This window comes from Hipposideros armiger, unplaced genomic scaffold (assembly GCF_001890085.2).
Source record: "Hipposideros armiger isolate ML-2016 unplaced genomic scaffold, ASM189008v1 scaffold_1484, whole genome shotgun sequence".
Classification (NCBI taxonomy): domain Eukaryota; kingdom Metazoa; phylum Chordata; class Mammalia; order Chiroptera; family Hipposideridae; genus Hipposideros; species Hipposideros armiger.
The window spans coordinates 88,316-113,430 of NW_017732834.1; the positions used below are offsets into that span (position 1 = coordinate 88,316).

General features: G+C 40.0%; 1 protein-coding gene across 1 annotated transcript in view; it reads right to left on the reverse strand.

Moving 5' to 3' along the window:
- The window catches only part of ALG14 (ALG14 UDP-N-acetylglucosaminyltransferase subunit), an 83,243-nt gene extending 62,756 nt beyond the window's left edge, over window positions 1–20,487 (reverse strand). The window contains exons 1-2 of the mRNA XM_019634042.1: window positions 19,270–20,487; window positions 16,038–16,189 (exon numbers count right to left, since the gene is read on the reverse strand). Of these exons, the coding sequence (XP_019489587.1) occupies window positions 16,038–16,189; window positions 19,270–19,405 (288 nt within the window). The 5' untranslated portion in view covers window positions 19,406–20,487. The remainder of the gene's footprint in view (window positions 1–16,037; window positions 16,190–19,269) is intronic.
- Between the last annotated feature and the right edge of the window lie 4,628 nt (window positions 20,488–25,115).

Here is a 25,115-nt window from a genome sequence, read left to right on the forward strand (position 1 = left end):
CTCCCTCCCTCTCTCTCTCTCTCCTATATGTTTTAAGAGACTTTCTTCTCCCTTAAATGGTCTAGTGCAAAAATATGAAGCCACGGTTAGGGTGAGGGTGAGGTTTTTGCAGAGCTCTGCATGTTGTAAGAATCGCATACACGTTTCACTGACAGGAAAACTGCAATGTTAATCAGTTATTTCAATTCCATCAATTCAAAATATGATTCAAAGAAAGTTTAATCTAACTTGCCTTTCTTACAGAGATGGAGGATGCAATAATTGAGATTTAGGGAGGAATTTAAAAGATTAAGCTATGTAAAATATTTTAGAACCACGTATATACATCTATCTGATATGGTTTTCGAAATAATCATTTATTCACTTAAATAGCCACATCAGGATCTCTATTTGCAAAAAATAACAAACATTTTCTCATTCAGCTATTCACTTAGAGTGATCTTCCAAATTAGAAGTATTTTTGTTTAACTTTACCTATAATCAAATACAGTTAAGGTCCACTATAAAGGGGAAAAGTACATAAATACATTAGTCACACTCTAAAAATGTAATTATGCTAAACCATGAGTGATAATCATAACTTAGAAACTAAAACAAAACAATTGCAATTATATAGCTTACACACTTATTTCTTTTAGAATTGTCTGGGAATTATGAGAGATTCCAAATGCATTAGAGTTAGAAGTCTCAGCAGTTATATACAGTCTTAGTCCACTGTGAAGTTAGCACCCCACCTTGTGGAAAATAGTAGGTGTTGTTAAATGCAAGCCTGTCATGTTAATTTCAGAGGTACTGATTGATAAATCCTGCAGTCACCAAACTGTCACTGCTGCTTACATATATATGGGCTAAGAGATGCAATTCAAAAGAATGTCTATTTATTAAAGTAACAGAAAAACTAATGTGCTTCCAAAATACACGTAGACTAGTCCCAAAATACTGGTGTTTATGATATGTGTTTGGGTTATTTAGAAAATAAACATTTCATATCAGTAAGTTATTACTTCCACTGGGGCTTTTATTTTTTCTCACCTTTTTCTTTTTGTTTAAGTAACTTTGTTTTCTAATTGTAATCTTAGAAAATACAGGAAATGTTCAAAGACAAAACCAAAAATCAACCATTATCCACATCTTAGAAATGATCCCTCTACTCTCTTTGTACAACCTTCAAATATATTAGCTCACTTAAATCCTTTCTACAACTGAAAACATTCTAAGACGATCTCAGCTTTCTAAAACTGAAATAATTTGTCTTGTAATTTAGCAGACTTCTTTCCCAATTTTCTGTCACAATTCATGTCAAAACACATCTCTATTTGTCTGTACATGTCCTGCACTTCCCAACTTCCTTACTTTTTCCCATGCTGTCTTCCATTCTTCGTATTTCCCTATCTTTTTGGAAAAGCCACCATCCCCACCCCAACACTCTAGCCCAGAGATTTATCCCTCCACTGCATTCAAACTATATATCTATCTATCTATATATATACACATTTTCATCAAAGCAATATACATACATGGTTTTGCAGTTCTCTATGGTACTCTCAGTTTGGTCAAACACCTGAGGTAATTTACCATTTCCCTTGCTTTCTTGGTGCCATCTCCTTTAGAGCTCTCTGTCCCCTTGATCCATTCCCAACCGGTTCTCTCTAAGCCTGTTGTACGCAGTGGACTTCATACCAGAACTCCCTTCACTGCCATCCTAGCTTCTCTCTGGGGATGGAGTCCAGATTCCAGGACCGAAGTCTTCCTCCTTCCCGGGTTCCCCTTGTTTTGGTGGAGCACATCCTCTGAGAAAGGGGATATGGGGATCAGTTCAACTTGCTCCACTGTCATTCTGAATGCTTGGGTGGTTTGTCAAGTGGAGGGTAAACTTAGGACTTGACGATTTCACTGGGGGAAATCTTAAATGTCAGAATCTATAATTCTATGCTCCTGAGCAAATCAGTTTCTTCAAAGCTAATCTTCAGTCCTTTGCCTGGGGGGGGGGGGGAGACACAAAGTGCACATTCTGGGAACTGATCAGAAAGGAGACCTAAGTGATGTGTGTTGGGGGGACAAAGGGTAGTTATTCACTCCTTAAACCTTCTGTTCTCAGGGCAATGTCTTACCCCATCCACAGTTTGGCTTCATGTTCCCAAAGTCAAAACCTCTTTAGTTCAACCTTTACAGTGGGTAAATCTTGGGTTTTCTACTAGGGTAGGAAAGACAATTTGGGAGTCTAATTGGTCTATAAGGCAGACTTCAACTAAGAGGCCTCTTTTCAGTCCCACCTTGCACTCCAAGGCTCCAGCAGTGCCTGCTACCTTTATTTTTATTCACTAGCACTGCCCAGCAATAACTTTTATTAATTAACTCCTAAGGTTTCCAGTATTTGTGCTTCTGCCTCTTCAACTGCACAAAGAATTTCTTGAGGCTAAATGGCACTTCCTTTCCTCACTTGTATTCCTTAAAAATTAGTCCAAATTTTGCACACAGAAACTACTCAATCAATTATCCACTTGATTTTCAAGAAGGATTTTACTTGGTGTTATGCAAAACTTCTAGGGAGCTGTTCTATCTATCTCAAACAAAGAAGAACACATAAAACAGGTACAGCAGTACTGGAACCTCAGGAAGGTGTGTGGTAAATACAGTCTTTAAATAAAAATGCTCTCCTAAGTGGAAAGGCTGCTCTAAAGCTGTACAGAGCCCTTTCAAAACCATCCCCCGCAAGGACAGATGATGTTTCTAAAAAAGAAGTGGAGACAATCTCTCCTCATCTTTCCCACGCCAGATCAGTTTTTATATATACTAGAAATCTCCACTCTGTCAAGCCATTCTGAAGTTTAGCCCTCTCCTGCCTCTGCCAAGACGGTAAGGCAGGTCCCAACAGCTCAGTGTTCAGCGGTGGCACTGCCACCTGGTGGCAGCAAGGAGGGATGACTGAAACGGGCTGGAGAGGCAGCACAGAGTCCATTAATGGAAGTCCTCCAACAACAGGATCATTTCTGAAGCTTGAAAGACCTTTTTGGGTTGGGAGAGGGGGAGAGAAAGGGAGAGAGGAGAGAGGCAGAGGGGAGAAAAAAAAGGGGGAGAGAGAGCAAGTGGGAAGGACTTAGGAAATGGTTCAGAATCAGTGCAGGCAGGGCCTGGGCAGCCTCTCTGAGTCCCAGGTTGTGTCCAGGTTCCTTTAGCCAGGGATGCTCCCAAGGTCAGTGATGGCAACTCCGTTCTTACAATTGCTCAGACCAAAAGATTTGAAGCTCTGCTTGACTTCTCTCTTTTCTTCACATCTTACATACAGTATGTCAGGAAATTCTATACAATAGTGTCTACTATCAAAAAACATCCAGAATCCGGGCCGGCCGAGTGGCACGTTGGTTAAGAACTGGCTTGGGATGCCAGAGGGCCCCGGTTCGGATCCCACATATGAGGGCCAGTGACACTGCCCTCTACAGCTATGATGCTGAACAACAGCTCAACCTGGAGCTGGGCTGCTGTGAGTCGCCGGCGACGGTGTAGGCTGCAGACCCTGTGGCAGTGGGTTGCCATGGGCTACCGTGTGTAGCCAGCAGCCAGCCTGAGTGGCCGTCCAGAAGCCGGCGACTGATCTGCCTCACCCAGGAAGAGCGCAATGATGGTGCCAACTTGGGCCAGTGAAGCAATGTCTTCCACAACTAGACTGAAGAACAAAAGGACAGCAACTTGTCTGTTCCCATCCCCCAATTCCCCAACAAAAAACCCCCAAAACAAACAAACAAACAAACAAACAAACAAACAAACAAACCATCCAGAATCCAACTAGTTCCCCCTATTCCTATCCCTACTGGTGTAAGCCACACTACCTCTTGCTTGGGTTGCTTCAACGGCCGCTGAACTGGACTCCCTGGTTTCACCCTGTCCCCTACAGTCTATTTGCAACACAGCGACCAGAGAGGTTTGTTGAAAACAGCAGTTAGCCCATAACGCTCCTCAGAGCAAACCCTTCCAACAGCTCCCTATTTTCCTCAGAGTAAGAGTGGAAGTCCTTACAATGGTCTCCAAGGCCCTACACAGCCATGCCTCAGAGAGAGAGATTGTGGGACCAGACTCAGACCACTGCAATAAAGGGAGTATCGCAATAAAGCAAGTTGTAATCTCTTTGCTGGTGCAAGGTCTTGCCTTCAATTTGTAAAAACGCAATATCTCACATCTCTGAAGTGTAATAAAGCCAAGTACAATAAAACCAGGCGTGCTTGCATCCTCTGGCCCCTGACCACCCTCCCTTCTCTTCTCGAGTGTCTCTCCTTCCACTCACTCTGCTCCAGCCACCAGGACTCTCGGCTATTCCCCCAACATCCAGGAATGCCCCACTCCTGTGGCTTTTCCAGAGACAATATCCTCTGCCTGAAACACTCTCCTCCCAAAGTCCCCATCTTCTTCAAGGCCCTGTAAGCAGTTAACAACTTTTTCCTTCTCATCCCTGTGCAATCCCTCCACAGCACTGATCACCTTCTAATAAGCTTTCTGATTTTCTCTTTCACTATGTCTAGTATTACTGTCTTTCTGATGCAGCTCAAGTTGAGTAAGCTCAAGCTTTCTCATGATGGCAGGAATGTTTTTGGTCTGTTTTGTTCATTGGAGTATTTCAGCTGCCTATAATAATGTCTGGCAAACAGAAAGCAAGTATTTATTGCTGAATAAACAAAGTTAAAAAAAAGAAAACAATTCTGACTGTTACTGCATTTATAAATTTGGGAAAACTGAAAGTCTTTATATGTTTTTATACATCAGAAACATGTTTCTGTATTTAGTATCATATTTAATGTCTCTCAATAACATCTCTCTATTGGGTTCATATTGATAATTTCCTTTTATTCAAGATCCTTCCCCAGTGTTCAATATTTCAGTAATCTTTTCTCATTATCTTTTCTATGACATATAAGAGAGTTAGAGAGTTTTGTATATTCAGCTTACAGCTGACATTTTCCTGAACTTCTCTTATTTGATATTTAGTTGATTTTTTTGTTTCTAGATATAATTATAGAACACATTACTTTATTTCTTCCTTTTCAACATTTATACCTCTTATTTCATGTTAGGTGGAGGGTCAGAACAAAAAATGGTATGAATAATGGCAGGTATTCTTATTTTGGTTCTGATTTTAGGGAGAAAGAATGCCTCTTGCTAGACACTGGCTTTTGGCTCCAAATACACTTTTTTTCATATTAAGGAAACCACTGAAAATGTTAGAATACTATGTTATTTGTGCAATGCAGTGATTTAGGAAGATAAATGTGGGCAGCCATAGATATGAATGTGATGCAGATAAGAAGGCTACAGTCCAAAGCAACTGCAGCACACACAGGGTTTGCATGTACCAGGTACTCAGTATTGCTGGCCTGGGCAAATTACTGAAAAATATGAACAGCGGGCACAACAGGTTTTATTTACTAACCAGAACAAGAACAGTTTAGGGCATATATTACATTTGCCTCTAACTCACATGATAGTGTGTGTGTTTTATGTTTACTACACTTACTTCAGAATGCTTTTATATATACATCTAATTTTTTTTTTAGGTTTGTTTTTATTAGTTTCTGGTGAGCTTTTTTCTTTCCTTTTCCTTTTTTTAAAAATTTTATTGGGGAATTGGGGAGGGGAACTGCGTTGGGGAATTGGGGAAGGGGAACATTGTGTTTTTCGAGGACCCATCAGCTCCAAGTCAAATTGTTGTTCTTCAATCTTAGTTGTGGAGGGTACAGCTCAGCTCTGAGTCCAGTCGCTGCTTTCAATCTAGTTGTGGGGGGTGGGGGGAGCGCAGCCCACCATCCCATGCGGGAGTCAAACCGGCAACCTGGTTGTTAAGAGCAAGTGCTCTCACCAGCTGAGCCATCCAGCCGTCTGTTGGCAGCTCAGCAGCAGCTCAGCTCAGGTGCAGCTCCCTGGCCCATGTGGGAATTGAACCGGCAACCCCGTTGAGCAGAGCTTGCGCTCTAACCAACTGAGCCACCCAGCCAGCTCTTGAACTTTATTCTTTAGGGATATGATCTAAAGGTGCCAACTTGTGTTGTAACAGGAGTTATAAGGAATAATGATTGTCAAGGGAGGTGGTTAACAGATAAGGCTCAGACTGGGAAGTGAGTAAAAGGATGACCCAGCGTCCACAGTGCACTACCTTGAGCCTCGTTTCCCTCCATGCCTTGCAGGAAAACGTCCCCGCTGAAACACAGCCAATGAGGGAACTGCTCTCCTGGAAGAAAGCTCTGGCTTGATTCTTCACTTACCATCATACGATACAGCTCTGGTAATCGGTTCTATTTGGAGAGGTTATTATCCAATTTTCTGAAAGATATTACTTTAGCTACTCTTTACTTTAGAACTAATCCCAGGAGAAATTACATTTTCTTTGGAAGGTTTCTCAAGATATTTTTTCATATAAGTAATTTCACAGCTAAACATTCGTTTTTTGTTGGGTTTTTTTTTCTTCTTTTTTTCCCCCCTTAGCTTACCGCTCCTTACTTTTCTAATTTCAGTTGCTTTATTCGAGTGGGATTGAGACATTTCTCCCAAAGAAGTCTGTTTCTCTTAAGAAGCTAATGAAACCACAGAAACACAGGCTAATAGTAGAGTTTAAATGTATACAGGAATAATGATTTCTTTTCACTCTTGTGTACTTACAAATAAAGTGAATTACGTACCTAAAGAATTTAAATACTATTAAAAAATTACACTGAATCTTAAGAATCAGGAGTAATTTGAATGGAGTTTCTGCAACAAAAGTATTGGGTTGTCGGAAAAGTCGTGATGTATTTTTTCTATGTTTTTCATTGCAAAAATGTGTCATGACTTTTCCGGCAACCCAATAGGTCATCTCTACCACAGAAGTAACAACATTACATTAATTTAAAATTTAACTTAAAATATGCTGTATATTTACATGCAGCGTAAGTGGGTAAATACCAGCACTTAAATACTTTTTCTATAAACTAGCAAAAAACATTTAGAAATTTACTGAATAATTCCAATATCAGGATGTTGTAAACCAAACAACAAAAAGTTCCTAAGCCCCTTGGGTATGTGATTAACAACGGCCAATTAATATCTTCTGATTTCTGGGAAGGCCTTTATGTTTTTGGAAGAGCAGGCTTGTGTTGACAATGTGAATTTGGGTTTCCCACCAGAACCAAGTGTGACTCGGTTCCCTCTTACGCAAGTGCACGGAGTGACATGGACGAGCACCTTGCCTAGGCGCAGAGTGCCATTATTGACAATGTTTTAAAATGGTACAGATTTCCTGGTTCATTTAAGAAGTCTGGAAAAATTAAATCATAAAGAGACAAGTCAAAGCCCTTAACCACAGAAGTATTATCTATAGTTAGGAAACTGCTGCTGGTACAGTTACATCACAGGAGAAAAAGTGAGGAAACTGCGTGGGTCAGGTGGGGGCGCTATTTTTATAACCAGCCCAGAATAGGCATCTACACAGAAGATACGTTAAAACTTTCGCTTTAATTAGAACATGAATTTGACTTTGATTTTGGTAGATGATATACACTAGCCTGAAAACCTACCTTCTATAAACAGATTAAAATACTATAAGAAATATAACAAAATATTATTTTTTCTGAACTTGGAAGAAGGGAAATCCCTACTTGTCAGAAACAAGAAAAAAATAAGGGATCAGAGAGCCTGTGCCACCGAGGTTTGGGGAGGAAGACATGCCAGCAGCCTAGGGCTGGGGTTTGATTATCCTTGCAGGTTCAAAAGACAGGCTGACAGCTGATGTTTCTACAACAATAACACCTCTCCTATATTGAAAAGTTAGATTGCTTGGGGCTCAGTTCTTAGTCCTCTTCTATTTCTTAACTACACTCAATCCCTGGGTGATCTCACCCAGTTTCTTATTTTAAGTACCATCATGTAAACACAGACAACTCAACAATTTATATCCCAGACCAGACTTTCCACCAACTTCAGAGTCATAGGCCCAACTGCATAGTCAACATCTTACTTGTATGTTTACAGACATCCCACACTGACAGTCCTGCTCCCATCCTGTAATCTCCCTCATGGAAATACATGGCAACTCCATTTGTCTGGTAGCTCAGGTCAAAAATCTGTACGTTATCCTCCCTTCATCTCCTTCCCACACCGATATCTTATCTGCCAGCAAATCCTACCAGCTCTGCTTTCAGAATACATCCAGAATCTGACCACTACCTATCAAATCTCCTACTGCCATCTCGATCCATGCCACACTGGCCTCTCATTTGGATTACTGCAATAGCCTCCAAACTCCTTTCCTTGCTTCTGTCCTTCTCCCTTTTACTTTATTCAGCAGCCAAAATGATCCTGTTAGAATCTAAGTCAGATCACATCACTCCTCTACTTAAAACCTCCCAACAGCTCCCCATTTCACTTACAGGGGAAAAATCTGAGACTAAATTGGACCAAGGGCCTTAGAAAATCTGACCCCAACATCCCCATCTTGACCTCTATGGTCTCATAACCTACTCAGCTCTCCCTTGCTTACTTTACTTTGGCCACACTGATCTTCCCGCTACTTCACAAACATGCCAGGCATAGCTCCACCTCAGGGCCTTATTTGTAGTTATTATTTCGTCTCCAAAAATTCTCCTTCCCCAGATAGCTTTAGATCTCACCTCCTTCAGGTCTATGTCCAAATGCCACCTTTCTTGGCCACTCTACCTAAAATTGCAACCTTCCTTTAACTGCCCCCCCCAATACTCCTTATTCCCTTTCCCTGCTTTATTCCTCTCCTTAGCATTTATCACTAACACACCAAATATTTTACTTATCTTTTTTATTATCCCCCATTGAAATGTAGGCACCTTGAGGGCATTGTTTTATTCACTACTGTATCACTAGCACTTACTAGGTAGTTAGTCAATACATATTTGCTAAGTAAATGAATTAATGCTAAATTAATATTTAGGAAGTAAAAACTTCAACCTAGAGTTCTAAATACAGCACGCAATCGAGGGCCAGAGCTGGCTGGTGTGCTTGCAATCCTGCATACACTTTACTCTCATGGGCAGTGGTAATGGAGCACATGTGTCCCACGCGACCCCTGGAATCCTGTCATCATCTCCCTGCCAGGGTCTCTGGGCCATGGGGAGGACGCCTGGAAAATCCTGAGTGGTCCAGACATAATAACCGCTTGTCACTGCCCTACATATTAAAGTGTCATCATTTTACTACTGCCCTGGAACACCGGCTCTGGGGTATATCCATTTGACGAAACAGATGGTGGAATACATAATCACTGTGCTTGCCTCCTCTCATGACCACATCAAAATTACAACTAAACTACATAACAACCATTTTTTAAAGAAATAGAACAAAAAATCATCAGATTTGTATGAAATCACAAAAGACTCTGAATAACCAAAGCAATCCTAAGAAAAAAGAACAAGGCTGGAGGTATCACACTCCCTGATTTCAGCTTGTACAACAGAGCAACAATAATAAAAACAGCATGGTATTGGCAGAAAAACAGACACACAGACCAATAAAATAGAATTGAAAACCCAGAAGTAAACCCACATAAATATGGACAGATAATTTTCAACAAAGGAGCCAGACATACAATGGAGAAAACAAAGCCTCCTTCAATAAATAGTGCTGGGAAAATTGGAATGCCACGTTGTGCAAAAAAATGAAACTAGACTGTTATCTGTCACCATGTACCAAAATTAACTTAAAATGGATCAAAGACCTAACATAAGACCTGAAACAATAAAGTGCATAGACGAAAGCTTAGGTACTAAACTTATGGACCTTGGGTTCAAAGAGGATTTTATGAATAACCTCACAGGCAAGAGAAGTTAAAGCTAAAGTAAATGAATGGGACTATATCAAACTAAAAAGCTTCTGCACAGCAAAAGAAACCATCAACAAAGCAAAGAGGCAACCAACCTAATGGAAAAAAACATTTGCAAACAATGCCTCCAATAAGGGGCTAATATCCAAAATATATAAGGAACTCATACAACTCAACAACAAAAAGACAAACCATCCAATTAAAAAATGGGCAGAGGACATGAACAGAAACTTCTCCCAACAAGACATACAACTGGCCAACAGATATATGAAAAAAGGTTCAACTTCACTAGCTATTAGGGAAATGCAAATCAAAACCACTAGGAGATATCATCACCTCACACCTATTGATGACAGCCATTCTAACAGGTGTGAGGTGACGATAGTGGTTTAGTGGTTACCAGAAGGTAAGGGGGAAGAAGGGATGGAAGAAGAGGGTAAATGGAGATGGAAGGAGAACTAACTCTGGGTGGTAAACACATAATACAATATGTAGATGATGTATTATATAACAGAATTGTACACTTAAAACCTATGTAGTTTTGTTGATCATTGTCACTCCAATAAATTTTAATAAAAAAATTTTTGCTGTATATCATATATAAAAGACACACCTAAAACACAATATCACACCAAAATTAAAAAATAAAAAGATGGAGGATGATATACTATGCATACATTACAGCATAGGTTACAAAAATGACAAGAGAACATTATGAAAATATCTATGTCAATACATGTGTAACCATATTAAAAATAGACATATTCCTAGAAAAATATCTTAGCAACACTGACCTAAGGAATCAAAAGCCTGAAGGGTCCTATAATCATAACAAAAAGAACACATCAGGGCCAGATGGTTTTATAGAAAAGTTCTACAAAACTTAAAAATTAATTCCATTCTTTTTTTTTTTTTTTTTTTTTAGCTGAGCCATCCCGCCACCTGTTGGCAGCTCACGGCTACTCAGCTCGGGCTGACTCGAACCGTAATTCCATTCTTATACAAATTCTTTTTGAGAACAAAAAGTTGTGTACACTCTACTTGCATATGAGATTAGAGTAAGCTTGATACCCAAACTAAAAAACAGCAGGAGCAAGAAAAAGTACATGGCAATCTCACTCATGAACATAAATGAAGAAATCCTAAAAGACATGTCTGTAAACAAAATCCAGCAATGTATTAAAATATAATGACTATGAACAATCTGGGTTTATTCCAGGAAGTCAATAATAGCTCATACCATGTAGATGCCCACATAAACAGATATAATTGGAAAAACTATATGATCATCTCAGATGCAGAAAAGACATTTGACAAACATAAACAACCAATATGATTTAAAATAAAACTCTTGGCTAATTTTTTAAATCAGAAAGAATGCAAGGATGACTGCTTCTACTTGTTACTGGTTCTGGGAGTTCTAACAACAAAATGAGCAAAAGAAATTAAAGGTGTAAGGATTAGAAAGAAAATCACAATTGTTACTATTTACAGATGATGAGGTTATCTTCATAGATAACATAAAAGTTTACAAATTATTAGGATTAATTAGTGTCGCAAGAGGTCTTTCTTATATGAGTACTCTACAAAAATCAATTGTATCTCTATATGCCACAATACAGGAAACATCATTAAAAGATATATCACTTATGATAAAATACAAGGTACCTAGAAATAAAAGCAACAAAAGATATGCAAGACTCTTATTAAGAAAATCAAAAATTTTACTGGAAAACACTAAAGGAGATCTAAATAATGGAGAGAGAAATGACATTCCTGGTTAGGAACATATATAAGTGTTAAGTTCTCAAAAATTATGTATTGATTCAATTTAATTAAAACAAAAATTACAAGAGTTCTTTGTGAATTTCTCAAAGCTAATTCAACAACCTACATGAAAAAGAAAGAGTTAAGAGACTTCTGAAGAGTAAGACTAAAGAAGCTTGATGTTAGCACAGGGGTAGACAAACGAACCCTCTAACAAAGAAGAAACTTGATGTATTGGGTTGTCGGAAAAGTCATGACGCAGTTTTGCAACGAAAACATAGAAAAATACGTCATGATTTTTCTGACAATCCAATAATAGTGGTAACACTACAGATCAGTGGGACAAGACTATTTATTTGATAAATGGTGCTGGGCCAGTACTGGTGGCTGCTGCACTAGACAATACAGAGCTTGATTACTCATATTTGTGGATGACGAGGGCTCTGATAGCAAATTTATTGATTAGTATTGATTTCTTCAGCAAGACCCTCCTCTCACCAGTGTTGTGTGCTCCATGGAAGGTACAATGGATAGCTGCCAGGGGGCCCGCAGGTACAACTTCCCTAAGCTGTAGAGCAGAGACAGGGCCAAGTGGATTCCTTTCTTTAGCAAGGCGGTGGGAAGGTGTCTCCACCATCTCCTCTCTCTGAATTGTGGCACACAGGGGTGGCCAGCAGAAAGGACAACAGGCATATTCATGCTACTGTCCTCAATGGCTCTCCTCTGCATCTCTGCAGAAACTCTTCCAGCTTCAGATTCATGAGACAACCTTTCAGGTACAGGACAGTGTTTTTTTCTCTAACTGAGGTTGCACTACCCCAGCAGTAAATTAACTGATGAAGGAAGAAAGTAAAAGAGAGATGCTTGACCTACGCTGTGGTGCAACTATGGTGGTAATAATAATAATAATAATAATAATAATAATAATAATAATAATAATAAATGGCACTTAAAAACCCCTAAATCTTTGCCTTTCTTATTAAAGTGAATCAAACACAACTTACTGGGTTATAAAGTGGCATTGATCCACAGTATATAACAATCTTCCAACTGTTTCACTGTAATTCAGCAAATAAACAATCCCTACGGACCTGGAGGGAAATATTCAGTATGTATGCTGAATTAAGAGTCTCATGCTCTACCGACTGAGCTAGCCGGGCACCTGTATGCTGAATTAAAACCAGAGCCTCCAAACTGGATACTACTTTAGAAAAAAAAAAGGAATACACACACTAACAATTGGGCAAAGACAAAGATCTGTTCATTATGCCAGAAGCAATAAGAATTTTGTAATTATTTGACCTTTATATTTTGTTAAGTAGTCTATACCACTGCTAAATTATAATACTATCTATATCCCTCGTGTGAAAAATCACCATCATTTTTTTCCAAAATTTCCACCAATTCTAATATACACTCTAAGACAGTGGTTCTCAACCTGTGGGTCGCAACCCCTTTGAGGGTCTAACAACCCTTTCACAGGGGTCGCCTAAGACCATTGGAAAACAAAAAGATATTTACATTACGATTCATAACAGTAGCAAAATTACAGTTATAGAGTAGCAACAAAAATAATTTTATGGTTGGGGGTCACCACCACATGAGGAACTGTATGAAGGGGTCGCGGCATTAGGAAGGTTGGGAACTGCTGCTCTAAGAGATTAAGTGACGTTTTTAGTTTCTGATGTCTTGGATAAGAATTCCTAAAGCATTCTTTTCTCACTTAGTTTTTTGAATTGGAAAAGAATGCAGAAAAGAGGCAGAGTGGTCTGTGTGGAAAAAGTACAGGCTTTGGAGAAGACATGCTTAGGTAAGTGCCACATATTTGGTGGGACCATGGTCAATTATTTATATGTCTGAGGCTCCATTTTCTCTTTTGTAAAATGAGGATACTATTATCTGTCTCACACATTATTGGAAGGATCAATTACTGGCACACATGGATGAATAGTGTCCTCCAAAAATTCATGTCCATCTGGAACCTGTGAATGTGACCTTATTTGGAAATAGAGTTTTATAGATGTAATCAAGTTAGGATGAGGTCATATTGGATTAGGGTGGGCCCCAAATCCAATGACTGGTGTCCTTACAAGAAGGGCATGTGAAGACAGAGACACAGAAATGGCCCTGTGGCCATGGAGGCAGGGGTTGAAATGATGCTGCTACAAGCCAAGGACTACCAGCAACCATCAGAAGCTGGAAGAGGCAAGGAAGAATGTTCCCCTGGAACCTTCAGAGAGAGCATGGCCCTGCTGACACCCGGATTTCAGACTTCTAGCCTCTAGAACTGTGAGAAAAGAAATTTTGGTTGTCCCACACAGTTCGTGATATTTTGCTACAGCAGCCCTCGGAAACTATTGCAGTATTGATTCCTAAAACAAATATCAAGCGTGTGTTTTTTTCTTCCACACAGAGAAAACATACCATAGATTTTGCTATGGCTGAACACAGCAGCAGATTCCCGTCTTGTTTGACATGGATTCTCCAAGAATACATTTGTTTGTTTGTTTGTTTGTTTGTTTAACATTGAAACTTTATTTCATATTCCAGAATTATACCCGAATGTCACTTTTTCACTTTTACATTCCACATTGAAATTAAAAGTTTCATTTAAAAATTTTGTTTTAAGAGTTTAAAAAAAACAGGAAAATAATTCATAATCTAGATGAATTGTATTCCTTGATGCAGCCGTAAGTCCACACATGGTCTTACAACATAATATACAACAATGCTAGGACACTGAAACTAACAACATGACAGTCGGGCATCAACGATATTCCTACGAGAGGTACCAAAAGGATGTGTTATATGTATTAATATTATTTCAAGTTATAAAGCAAATATCTGAGCCTGGCATTATGTGAAGTGTGATAGCATATAAACAGGATATTTAATTTCAGAAAAAAACCCAGGCACTGGCACCTGCTAACTAGACAAGTTGCGTTATATGTGTTTTTAATAGACTGTTACTTTATTCCAGTTTTGTTTTTTGACCAGAGTCCATTTAAATGCATGTCTTAACTCGATGTTATTTTATAAAATATTTATTTGCTCCTCACCAAAGACAACATCCCTTGAAAGCCAGTACAGAAAGTAACAGCTTCGAGGGGCTGAGGAGTGAGTCTGACACATTCTCCCTTTGATTTATCAGTAGTGATGATTTTATGGTTAGGTTTGTGTGCAGACAAAATAAAAGGAGAAAGTCACATCAAACAAACTATTACCTGTCAAATTATTTTCTCTTTTCTTTTTAATTTAACATTAGAGAAGAACACGGTTTTTTTTGTTTTGTTTTGTTTTTTAGCTGAGCCATCCTGCCACCTGTTGGCAGCTCAGCGGCTGCTCAGCTCAGGCCGGGCATTGAACCACTGTTGCTCAGAGCTCAAACTCTTGAGCAAGCTCTTAACCAACTGAGCCACTAGGCCGGCCCCAGAGAAGAATACGTTTTAATAATGTTTTAGCTTGGGATCATGTGTGCCAGTGACCACAACTCAACTAAAACAAGCTTCAAAAAAGTTGGGGGTAGCAGGAGGAGGAATGGTGAGGGGCCGTGTTAGTGGGTCCTGCTTTCTAAGACAGATGAGAACCACCAGCCAGGACCCACACAGATGCAGCTGGGCCTCTGGAGTTACTGACGGCAGGGCTCACCAAATGGTTTCTCATCTGATTCTTCCTGCGTATTAACTTCATTCTTTTCTCTATCTGTAGTCTGTCTTTATCCACCAGGTGAAAACATGACTGCCAGGTGCCCAGGTTTTATCATTTACAGAGTTTGCCCCTGAAGAAAGGTTGCCTCCATTATTTGGTTCTCCAGGTCCCAAAAGCCCAAGAAATACTTTGAGCAGCCTGAGCGGAGTCACTGAACTACCTGTTGCAGCCCCGTGACGGGGCAGGTCCAGGGAGGGAGGGATGGATGGAGACTACACAAGAACAGCTCTAGTTTCTTTCCTTGATAAAAAAAATAGTTTCATTTTTTTTCTTTTACCCCAAATTCTAACTAAAATGCCAAAATGAAGTCAGCAACTGGGGATAGAGAAGTAATTTTAAAGACAGACACAAATACGATTTGAAGAATAAGAGGTAGGTATAGATAAATCAAATTATCCCTAAATGCAATACATCAGTAAAGAACTTTAATGAAGAGCCAAAAAGCACATGAACTGGGTGCTTTATGTATGTAAGTATAAATAAGACAATCTTCACAGTTGGAATGAACTGAAAAACAATTTCCTCTATTTAAAAAAATAAAAGAAAATACAAGAAATTAGGCAACCACCTTTATGTGAAGATTTATTTCAAAGAAATGCTTATCTTTTGATAGTAAAGAAAATATATTTTATCAGCAATAAACCTTTGACTGTTTGAGTGGGCAGACCACTGAAGTGCCATGAGATTGTTTCTAGAGATAGTTAAACTCAATATACAACTTGTAACTTTCGTAGAAATAGAAATTATCACTTACCGTGGTACTAGGGTCTCTATCAGCCCGTTTTAATTCAAAAGAACTTATTTTCTGGGCACTCATTTCATCAGTGTCAGCAATGATGTAATGTCTAGGAGAGTAAGCACTGGACAAGTGCTCAAGCAGTCTGAGGATCTCAGTGGTATGCCCACCTGGAAAAAATATTGGAAGGCTGTAGATTAAGAAACACTTAATGGATATACCTATATGACTATGTTATACTACTATGTTTTGTGTATTTCTCAAAAGACAGAAGGAACAACTGGAAACAATAATCTATGCCCTCGTATAAAATTTAATTTATATAGGGAAGAGTATAACAAATGTATAAAAATAAAATCAGCATTAGCAGTAGGTGCTAAAGAAGGTACAAAGAAGTATAAGATAGCTCCTGTTATTAAGAAGCCTGGTGGGAGAGGGGCAGGACATACAGACATATAAAGAGCGATGCAAGACAATAAGACAAATTTAAATATGGAGTGGTGGAAGGAAGCAAATAATTATGAAAAACCAATGTCATAAGGATAGGGAGATCTCTGGTTAAGGCTGAGATGACTTAAAAATGAAGCTAATGGATACACAGGAGTAGGGAGGCCATTGGGCAGAGGTGGGACTATTAGGACATGAGATGCAAGATGTGAGATGCGTGTTCAAGGGGTGGTGGGACTACTGTGAAGAAAGATGAGGGTGAAGTAAGGTCAGGAAAGTAGGTTGAAAAATGGGAGGACAGTCGCTGAAGGTTTCTGTGTTGAGCAGTGTCAGGGAGGTGTGAACACTGACCTGCAGGGCTCAGGTCTTTCTAAGGAAGACTTTTGTTCACCACTGTAACCCTAGCTCCTAATGGAGGTGATAGCACACCGCAGGTCCTCAAATATTTACCAGCTTCACCAAACAACTATATGTTTGATTTTTGAAAATGTACAATCTCCAAAATTTTAATACTTTAATTTCAAAACCATGAATTAAAAAAACCCAAGTGTGTTCACTGAGGTTTCCTTCAAGGAACAAAAACCCAAAAGGACATCTACCTATCACATTAACTACCAGGGGTGCCAAAAAAATGTATATACATGACTTGTATTTATCTTTTGTTATCGGTGTATAATATTACAATTTTAATACAGTTTTTTTTCCTTCCTTAAAATGTATATACATTTTTTTGGCACCCTCTGTATATGCCGCTGAAGCAAAATAATCACTCTGTCAACGAGCTCTATCGTACCTATTTAGTTTAATTTTACTTGTTACCTCCTCCTTGCCTCTGGTCACACTGTCCCCACTACCTACAAAGCTCTTCCCCTCACCCCCTCACTTCCCTTATGGTTGAAAGAAATTTTCAATAGTGATGCAGTGAGAAAATAGAAGGATAATCAAGCAAATTAAGCATGTGATTTCTCCCAATGCATATATTTTCTTATAATAGAAAGGGAAGTATTCCTGTCTAGGTTCTAGAGAATTAGACATAGAAATAAAATCTGCATAGATTAAGTGAGTTTCAGGAATTACAGTCATGCTTTAATTTTATAACTTCTCACCCATCTTCTTATCTGGGGCCAAGTAATTACACATCTGATTTATACTCATTTTAGTATTTTTGCTTTTAGCTTTGAAAAAGTGTGGTGGTTTGCCAAGTAGGTACTTCTTTTCACAGCTAGAACAATGAAGGATAAAACCTAATATCAACAACATCTTCCAATGCAATTAAAACTTCATTAAACCTCCTTTAACAGTCGTTTTTCTTTTTTTTTAATGGAAACCCTCGCTGGACACATTCCTTGAAATTTAAACTTGCTATGAATAAAGTCATTAAAATGATGGGCTTTGTCTTGAATTTTATTCTTTTACTAATATTTATTCTTTGGGAACGAAATCTCAGTTATACCTTAAAATATATCCAAAATTAAATCACTTCCCACCACCTCCTTTGCTACCACCCTGCTTTCAAGCCACATCACTCCCCATGGACATGACCATAGCTTCCTGGTGTTTTGCCCTCACTTCACTTGTCTATTCAAGTGTCCACTCCAGTCTGTTCTCAACACAGCATCAGGTGTGATCCTATTAAAAAGAGCTGATCAAATTACTGACAGCTGAAAAACCTCCAATGCCCTTCTCACATGGAACAAAAGGCTTCCTATAATCTCACCCCTTAATATGTTTCCTCTTGGACTTCATCAGCTTTTCCCCCCCATTACTCAGTAATACTCCAGTCACCCTGGCCTCCCTGCTGTTGGATATCTGTTATCACCACAGGGAAGCTTTCTCTGACGATTCCGTCTAAAATGAAACTCCCTCGCCCTACCTCATAGTATGCAATCTATTATCTCATTGTGGCAAGTACCCATTTTGTTCTGTTAGTTTTTCTACATTCTCCATTTCATTCACTGCTGTATATCACAACTGTCACACTGTTAGGGACATAGTCAGCAGTCCGTGGCAAGTAAAGTTAGTCGCTTTGTTATGTCCAGAGCTCAGCTTAGTGCCTGGCCTCTCCTATGGCTCAAAATGTGTTAAGTGAATAAATGAATGAATTATACTTGAATATAAGTTCAGAACATTTGCTCCTACTATATTATTCTATCTGGATGCAATCTCCTGGCATTTCTAAATGCACACAGCATATAATATATACCTCTGTCTGAACTGTCATTTAAAATTGTTAGTGCCTACAGAGCTGGTGGACTCTGTTTAGTTGGTATTACCTAATAGGACAGCTTGCTGTTTATACCCTGACACAATATCCTCATGTGTGGGTTGTCCTATGTTTAGTAGATAATTTTTATCCTTGTGGATTTTGTATATGTATATTTACAAATATGACAATTCACCATTGCCTCATTTATCATGTAGCATTCATGATTCCTAAACTACAAAATGCCTAGATTAATAATGCAAAACAATTTTTACTCAGGGAAATTGCATGTTAGCATGAAAAGGCTTCTGCGTCCTCTCTGTTCACTAATAATTTGTTAGAAAAATATACGCTGCAGGGAAGCTTAATTACAGACAAGTGCAAATTACATATTTGTCATTAAGTTCTTGACCTGGGCAGCGTCAAGAGACCAGCATTTTGCCTGGCTGGGCGGGCTGGTTCCAGTAACGCAGAGAAACTACAAATCTCAGCATGCAATTGCTGCGCAAAGCGCTCAGGAGACCAGCGAACAGCGTCACGGTGCACTCTGGGGTTTGTAGTGCCCGACCCCAGCCCAACAGTCTCCGCCCCGATACTTACCGGACCCGGCCACCGCCATGAGACTGAGAGACTCCCGGGGCACAACGACCCGGGAATGAAGCACGATCCACAGCCGCAGTGCCAGAAGCACTGCAACCATTCCTGCCGTCGCCGCCAGAATAAGGATGCTCGCCATTCAGAGGAACAACGCATGCGTACTAGCCCACGCACAGGCCCTGCAGAGGTCAAAGTTCAAGAACTACGGGCGCTGAGGAGACTCACACTCGGCAAGTCCAACGTCTTGCTGGGCGGGGCTTGTTTGCGCTGGGCGGGGTTCAGGGTTAGAGGCGGAAGTCCGGGCCTTGAAGACTTTCGATTCTGCTCGGCTATCGCCCAAGCAAAAAGCTGAAATTCCGGAAGTTAAACACTGGAGAAGTTGGATTGACGCTCGTGATGAATTCAGGCCAGTTGTACACCCTAAAGATCTTAGAACGTCCACGTTAGTAGGTGTTCCAGCTCTGCCAACTTTGTGAATTCCACCTGAGGCCCATGGCATACTGGCATACATCGCTTTTTTTTTCTTTTTCTTTTTTTTAAATGCTAAGGGAAATGTAGACACTTACTGAAAGTTTTGCCAGTAAAAGGTACCTTAATACAAAAAATTGAATTCAGGGCCCTCACCCTGTCAACCAAAGGGTGTAGACAGATGATAGCGTTTGGATTGCTGTGGAGATAATGTGTCTGAGATGGCTTTGTAACCGACACACACAGACAATAACAGATGTCGGGCATATTGAAAATTACTAGGCTCCAGGCCCCAGAAGATACCCTTGCATTCCCCATTGCCCCATCACCTCACTACTGTAATTACGTACCTGTCTGTATCTAGGAAAAACCATTTTGATCAGGCTTGGCTTGCAGCTGGAATGAATGGGGGTGACCAAGATTTAGAGGCTGCCAGTAAATACAGAGAATTAAAGAGGGTGGAGTAGCAGACATTGTTGACAATTATTGGTTGAGTTATTTTGGATTAAGGCTAGGGTCAGACTGTTGACAAGGAAGTTGAGGACTGCAGGGAGGAGCTAGGTGACAGGCAAGGACAGGAATAAAGTTGGGAATCCTGAACAAAATAAATGTCTACCAGGTGAGCTGAGTCCTGGGCTGTGGCAAGGATGGAACACATAGATAATCAAAAGGTCCAGAAGCTGCACTAGATTAATCAGGAAAGGCAAGGAAGGCTGAGAGGGAAAGAGCAACAACTAAAATTTCTCTTTGGGAGGTAAGTTGCACTGCATGCAGATAACAGATGCATGGGGGTATGAAAAATATACTCCCATGTGAAAAGCATGAAAAATATGTTAATAATTGAACAAAATGAATAATGGTATTGAGCTATAACCAATCATAAGTAAAGCCTGTCTGGAAGGTGATTTTTATTATCTTCCTAAATCTATTTCTGAAGGTCTCTGGCAAATATCTGTTATTCATGTATATTTTACAAGTTTAAATTATTTTGCACTATTCAGTAGGATTGTGCTTGTTGATTTAGTCAGTATATTTAATGAGCACTTGCTATGTGCTGGATTTAGGTGCAGGGTATCTTGTATGAGTAGGACAGTCACCCAGACAAGAGCCTTAGACTAGGAAGATGACCGGGAAGGTGGAAGGCGGTAGATTTGAGATGTATTTTATGGATAGCATATCGATGAATTAGATATTGGGAATCAAGATGGCTCCTAGATTTTTGGCTTCAAAACTGGTTGGATGGTGTCATTCTCTACGAATCGATAGGAAAAGAAACAAGCTTTTGTGGGTAGAGAAAGGGGTGGAGAGGATGAAAATAAAAAGTTCTGTTTTGGATGTTAGTTTGAATAGCCTGTTAGACATCTAAGTGGTTATGTCAAGTAGGGGAGTTCCATGTACAAACCTGAAGCTTGGGTCAGAGCTAGAGGTATATTAGAACTCAGCATACAGATGATATTTAAAGCCATGGGACTGGGTGAGATCACCTAGGGAGGGAGTCTAGGTCAGTCCTGTCCAATAGAACTTTCCGAGATGATGGAAGTGTTTTATGTTCATGCTGCCCACTCTCCCCAAGTGCCTAAGTGAGCACTTGAAATGTGGCTAGTGAAGATGAGGAACTGAATTTTAATTTTATTTCATTTAAGTTATTTTAAGTTTAGACAGTAGCTAGTGGCTACTGTATTGGGCGGCTTAGGATAAAGAAGAGTCTGCGTTTATTAACATTTAGAGGTCTAGTAAAGGAAATAGAGCCAGCAAAGAAGATGGAGAAGGAAGAGTCAGTGAGACAGGAGGAAAATCAGAAAAGAGGGGTGTCTGCAAAAACCAAGCGAGGAAAATGATTCAAGAATGGGAGTGCAGCTAGCCATGTCACATGTTGCTGATAGGTCGTATCAGGTGACTTGGGAACAAATATGTCACTGGGGATCTAAGCAAAAGCAGCATTTCTATTGAATGGTGATTGTGGAAGGCAGATGGAAATGGGCAGAAGAAAGAACTGGAGGTGAAGAAAAGTAATTTCTGTAGACAGTCATTTCAAGTTTTTCTTCAAAGGGGAATGGATAAGCTGGATGGGAAATGGAGGAGAATTTGGAATCAAGGAAACTTATTTTTCAAGATGGGAGTCACTTAACATATTTGTCTGATGTTAGAAATGATTCAGTAGAGGAAAATTGGTGCAAACAGAAGGGGAATAAGAATAGTAACAGATTTCTTCAGAAAATGAAAAGGGTTGTAATCTAGGGCACAAGCGGAGGGGTTGGGCTTTGATAGGAGAAGGGACCCTTATTACGTGGTAAGAGGATGAAGGGCAGGGATATGGGTGCAGATCCTGGGAGGTTTGTAGAATTACTGGTGAATAGATGAGGGTGTGGAGACTAGGGGTAGAATCTGAGAAGTTCAAGGAGAAAGAAGGTGTGAAGTTATTCATCTTGAAGAGTAATTGGCATGTGCACCAGGATCAGCATAGGATTTCCGGGTATCATGCCCATTTGAAGCTCGTGATGACAAATATAGAGAGAAACCAGCTAGTGGAATTTTATCTTTTCCCCCAGTTCCAAGGGACATAATTGGCTTTAACCAGAGTTGGATTTTTGACAGGTGATTACGTTAGAGAGAGAAGGTTCTTTTCGAGGGAGTGAGGTCCATAGAATTTCCTCTGGACATAGTGGAAAGTAAAGACAGGAGAGTGGAGCTGGGAGAGTGGATGACTAGTGGAAGAGTGTAAGGCCAGTGAATTGGAGACCTAAAGAAGGGTGAAAAACTGCAATGAAAAAACTAGTTAGTGAACTACAGAGATAAGAGGTGGTGGTCAGAGAGTGGGATGCTTGAAGTGTTATTACTGGTAGTGTTTCGGGAATAACGATAGGAATGGATGAAAAAGATCAAGGGTGGAAGCACCCACATGGATGCAGAAGTTACGAAGCTGTGGACAGGAAGATAATGAGCTAGGGGCTCAAGTTTTCAAAGAGTAAAAGGATGGAAGATGACAGCAACCACAGGGCATTGGGTATAAACTGGGTACCTTCCATTTGTCCCTTAAGTCCATGCTTCTTCATCGCACTCAGTGCCATGGGAACTGAACCCTGTGGATTAAATCAGCAGGTTTCCTTGCTCTCTGGCTCTGGTTGGGCTTGGCTGGGGACCCTCAGCAGATCTGATGGAGGGAGGCCGTGTCCCTGAACTGAAGGTCTCTGCTCTGCTTTTCGGCATGGCCTTCTCTACACGTCTCTCCTCTGGGTCCCAGAGCTCCTGTTCCTTGTTCCTCCAGGCTTAGGGGTGGTAACAATTCCACTGTCACTAGACCCGAGTTGCCGCACTATCCCTCATGCCTTTCCTACCTCACTCACACCTTTGTAAATAGTCCCTTCATTAAATGATCCTCACATTAACCTGAGTATGCCATCTATATCCCGTTGGGGACGCCGATACAGGTGGTACCACTGCATGACAAGAACTTCCAAGGAACTGGAGTTTTTGAAAAAAGGGAGAAATGATCTGGAAGCAGTGATAGGGATCAGGAGGGGTGCCTGTGGGGGGTGAGAAACAAGTGGCCTCTATTTGAGAGACATACTGAACACGTTTGGGAGAGCAAGGCTTCAGCTTATGCAGGGAAGTGGACAAGACATTCCAAAAGATGTTGAAGAGATAGTGGAACTTTGCAGGTTATGGATCAGGAGGTCCAAACGGTGCAGTGAAAGGGTTTGAAGGGTGGTGAGGAATGTGGGTTGTGTCAGATTGGGGGGTTTGTAAGCGACTGTGGAGATAAGAATCAGTATGATAATGGCTGGTCTCCGAGGCTTCTGGGGATTGAAATAAATAGGGATGAGGGCAGGCTCTGAATTCAGTTCAGTTCATTTCTACTAGTATCTATTATGTACTGCACACTGGGCTAGGCCCTGAGGGTACAGTGGTAAGGCAGTAACAGTTAACACCTAACCAGTGACATAACAATGAGCCTGACTGTGTGAACTGCATACCTCTTAACAGGGCCTCCTAGAGAAAAGCACCCAACGCACGCTTTCATGGGCTGCCTTGGAGTGTGAGCTGCTAGACATCCTGGCAGCTAGGTCCCTTCTCACCACAGCTCAATAACCTTCAGTCCCAATGAGAGCAGTAAAGTACAGATAAAGAAGACTGAAGCTTTTCAGCAAGAGCCGGGGAGGCCACTGTGGTCAGCATTATGTTCACCCATGACAAGGTAGGGTAAAGCTGGAAGAGAGTTTAGTCTGACCGGAGACAGAACCGTGGGCACCAGCACTGCTGGTTGTATGCCTTACCATTTAAGATCTTCTGGAAGGTTGGGTAGGATGGTGGCAGAAATTGTCCCAGTACAGCCCAAATAATCTTAGTCCCAAACAAGACTTTTTTTTCCCTTGTCAAATATACTAATATATGTTTAAGTCATAACCTTTTGCTGGATGAACCCAGTTCCTAAGACTCCTTAAACACTAACCCTTGAAGATTAAGTCAATTATTGAACACTTATTTGGCATTTGCTATGTGCTTACTCTATGCCAGGCACTGAAAACATGAATTAATTAATTAGTTCTCACAGCAGCCCTATGGGGTAGACATTATCATGACCCCCGCATTTTACAAATGAAGACGTTAAGGCACAGAGAGATTATATCACATCATTTCCTCTTGGTTACAAAGCCAGCATATGGTAGTCAAGATTCAAAAAAGCTCACTTTCATCTTCTACAGTATCATTAAAAGTATTTATTGTATATTTACACCAGCTACTGTGCTATACATTAAAGACAGCAAGATAGAAATATTTACTTTGTCTGAATTTTCATTTCTAAACTTAGAAATAAGAGGAAAGAGATTTTGAAAAAGTGGCTTTTTCACATGCCAGTCAAGATTTGCTTTTTTGTTTTCTAGCTTTTTTTCCAAGTACATTCAAAAAGGATACCAGATTAGATAGACAGACATATGTATGTCTGTGTCTCTCTGTATATACATATGTACATATATATCACTCTTGATTCAAGCCTTAAAATGAATTTACAGTAAAGTTACCAGACACTAATTTTATTCTCTCATTTTATGTCCATTTATCTTAGATACATCTTGCCAGATGTTTATAAATCTCTTGCCTAGTCCTGTACACTCGAAATGCCTTATCAGTTTCAAATACAAGAAAACACTAAAATCTTATATTAAAATATATCCCCAGATTATCATGGTAAGTGTCATACCACATTATACTGTTTATTAATGACAACCACAACAGTAGCAGCTCCTTTAATTTTCGAAGTTACGATTTCTTCAGCTTTGGACTTGTAAAGCAAGTAAGAAACAATTCTATTTCTGCATTAAACGCTGCTTGCCTTTGAAATCTGTTGGATTTATTTTCTCCTCATCCCAACCCTTACTCCC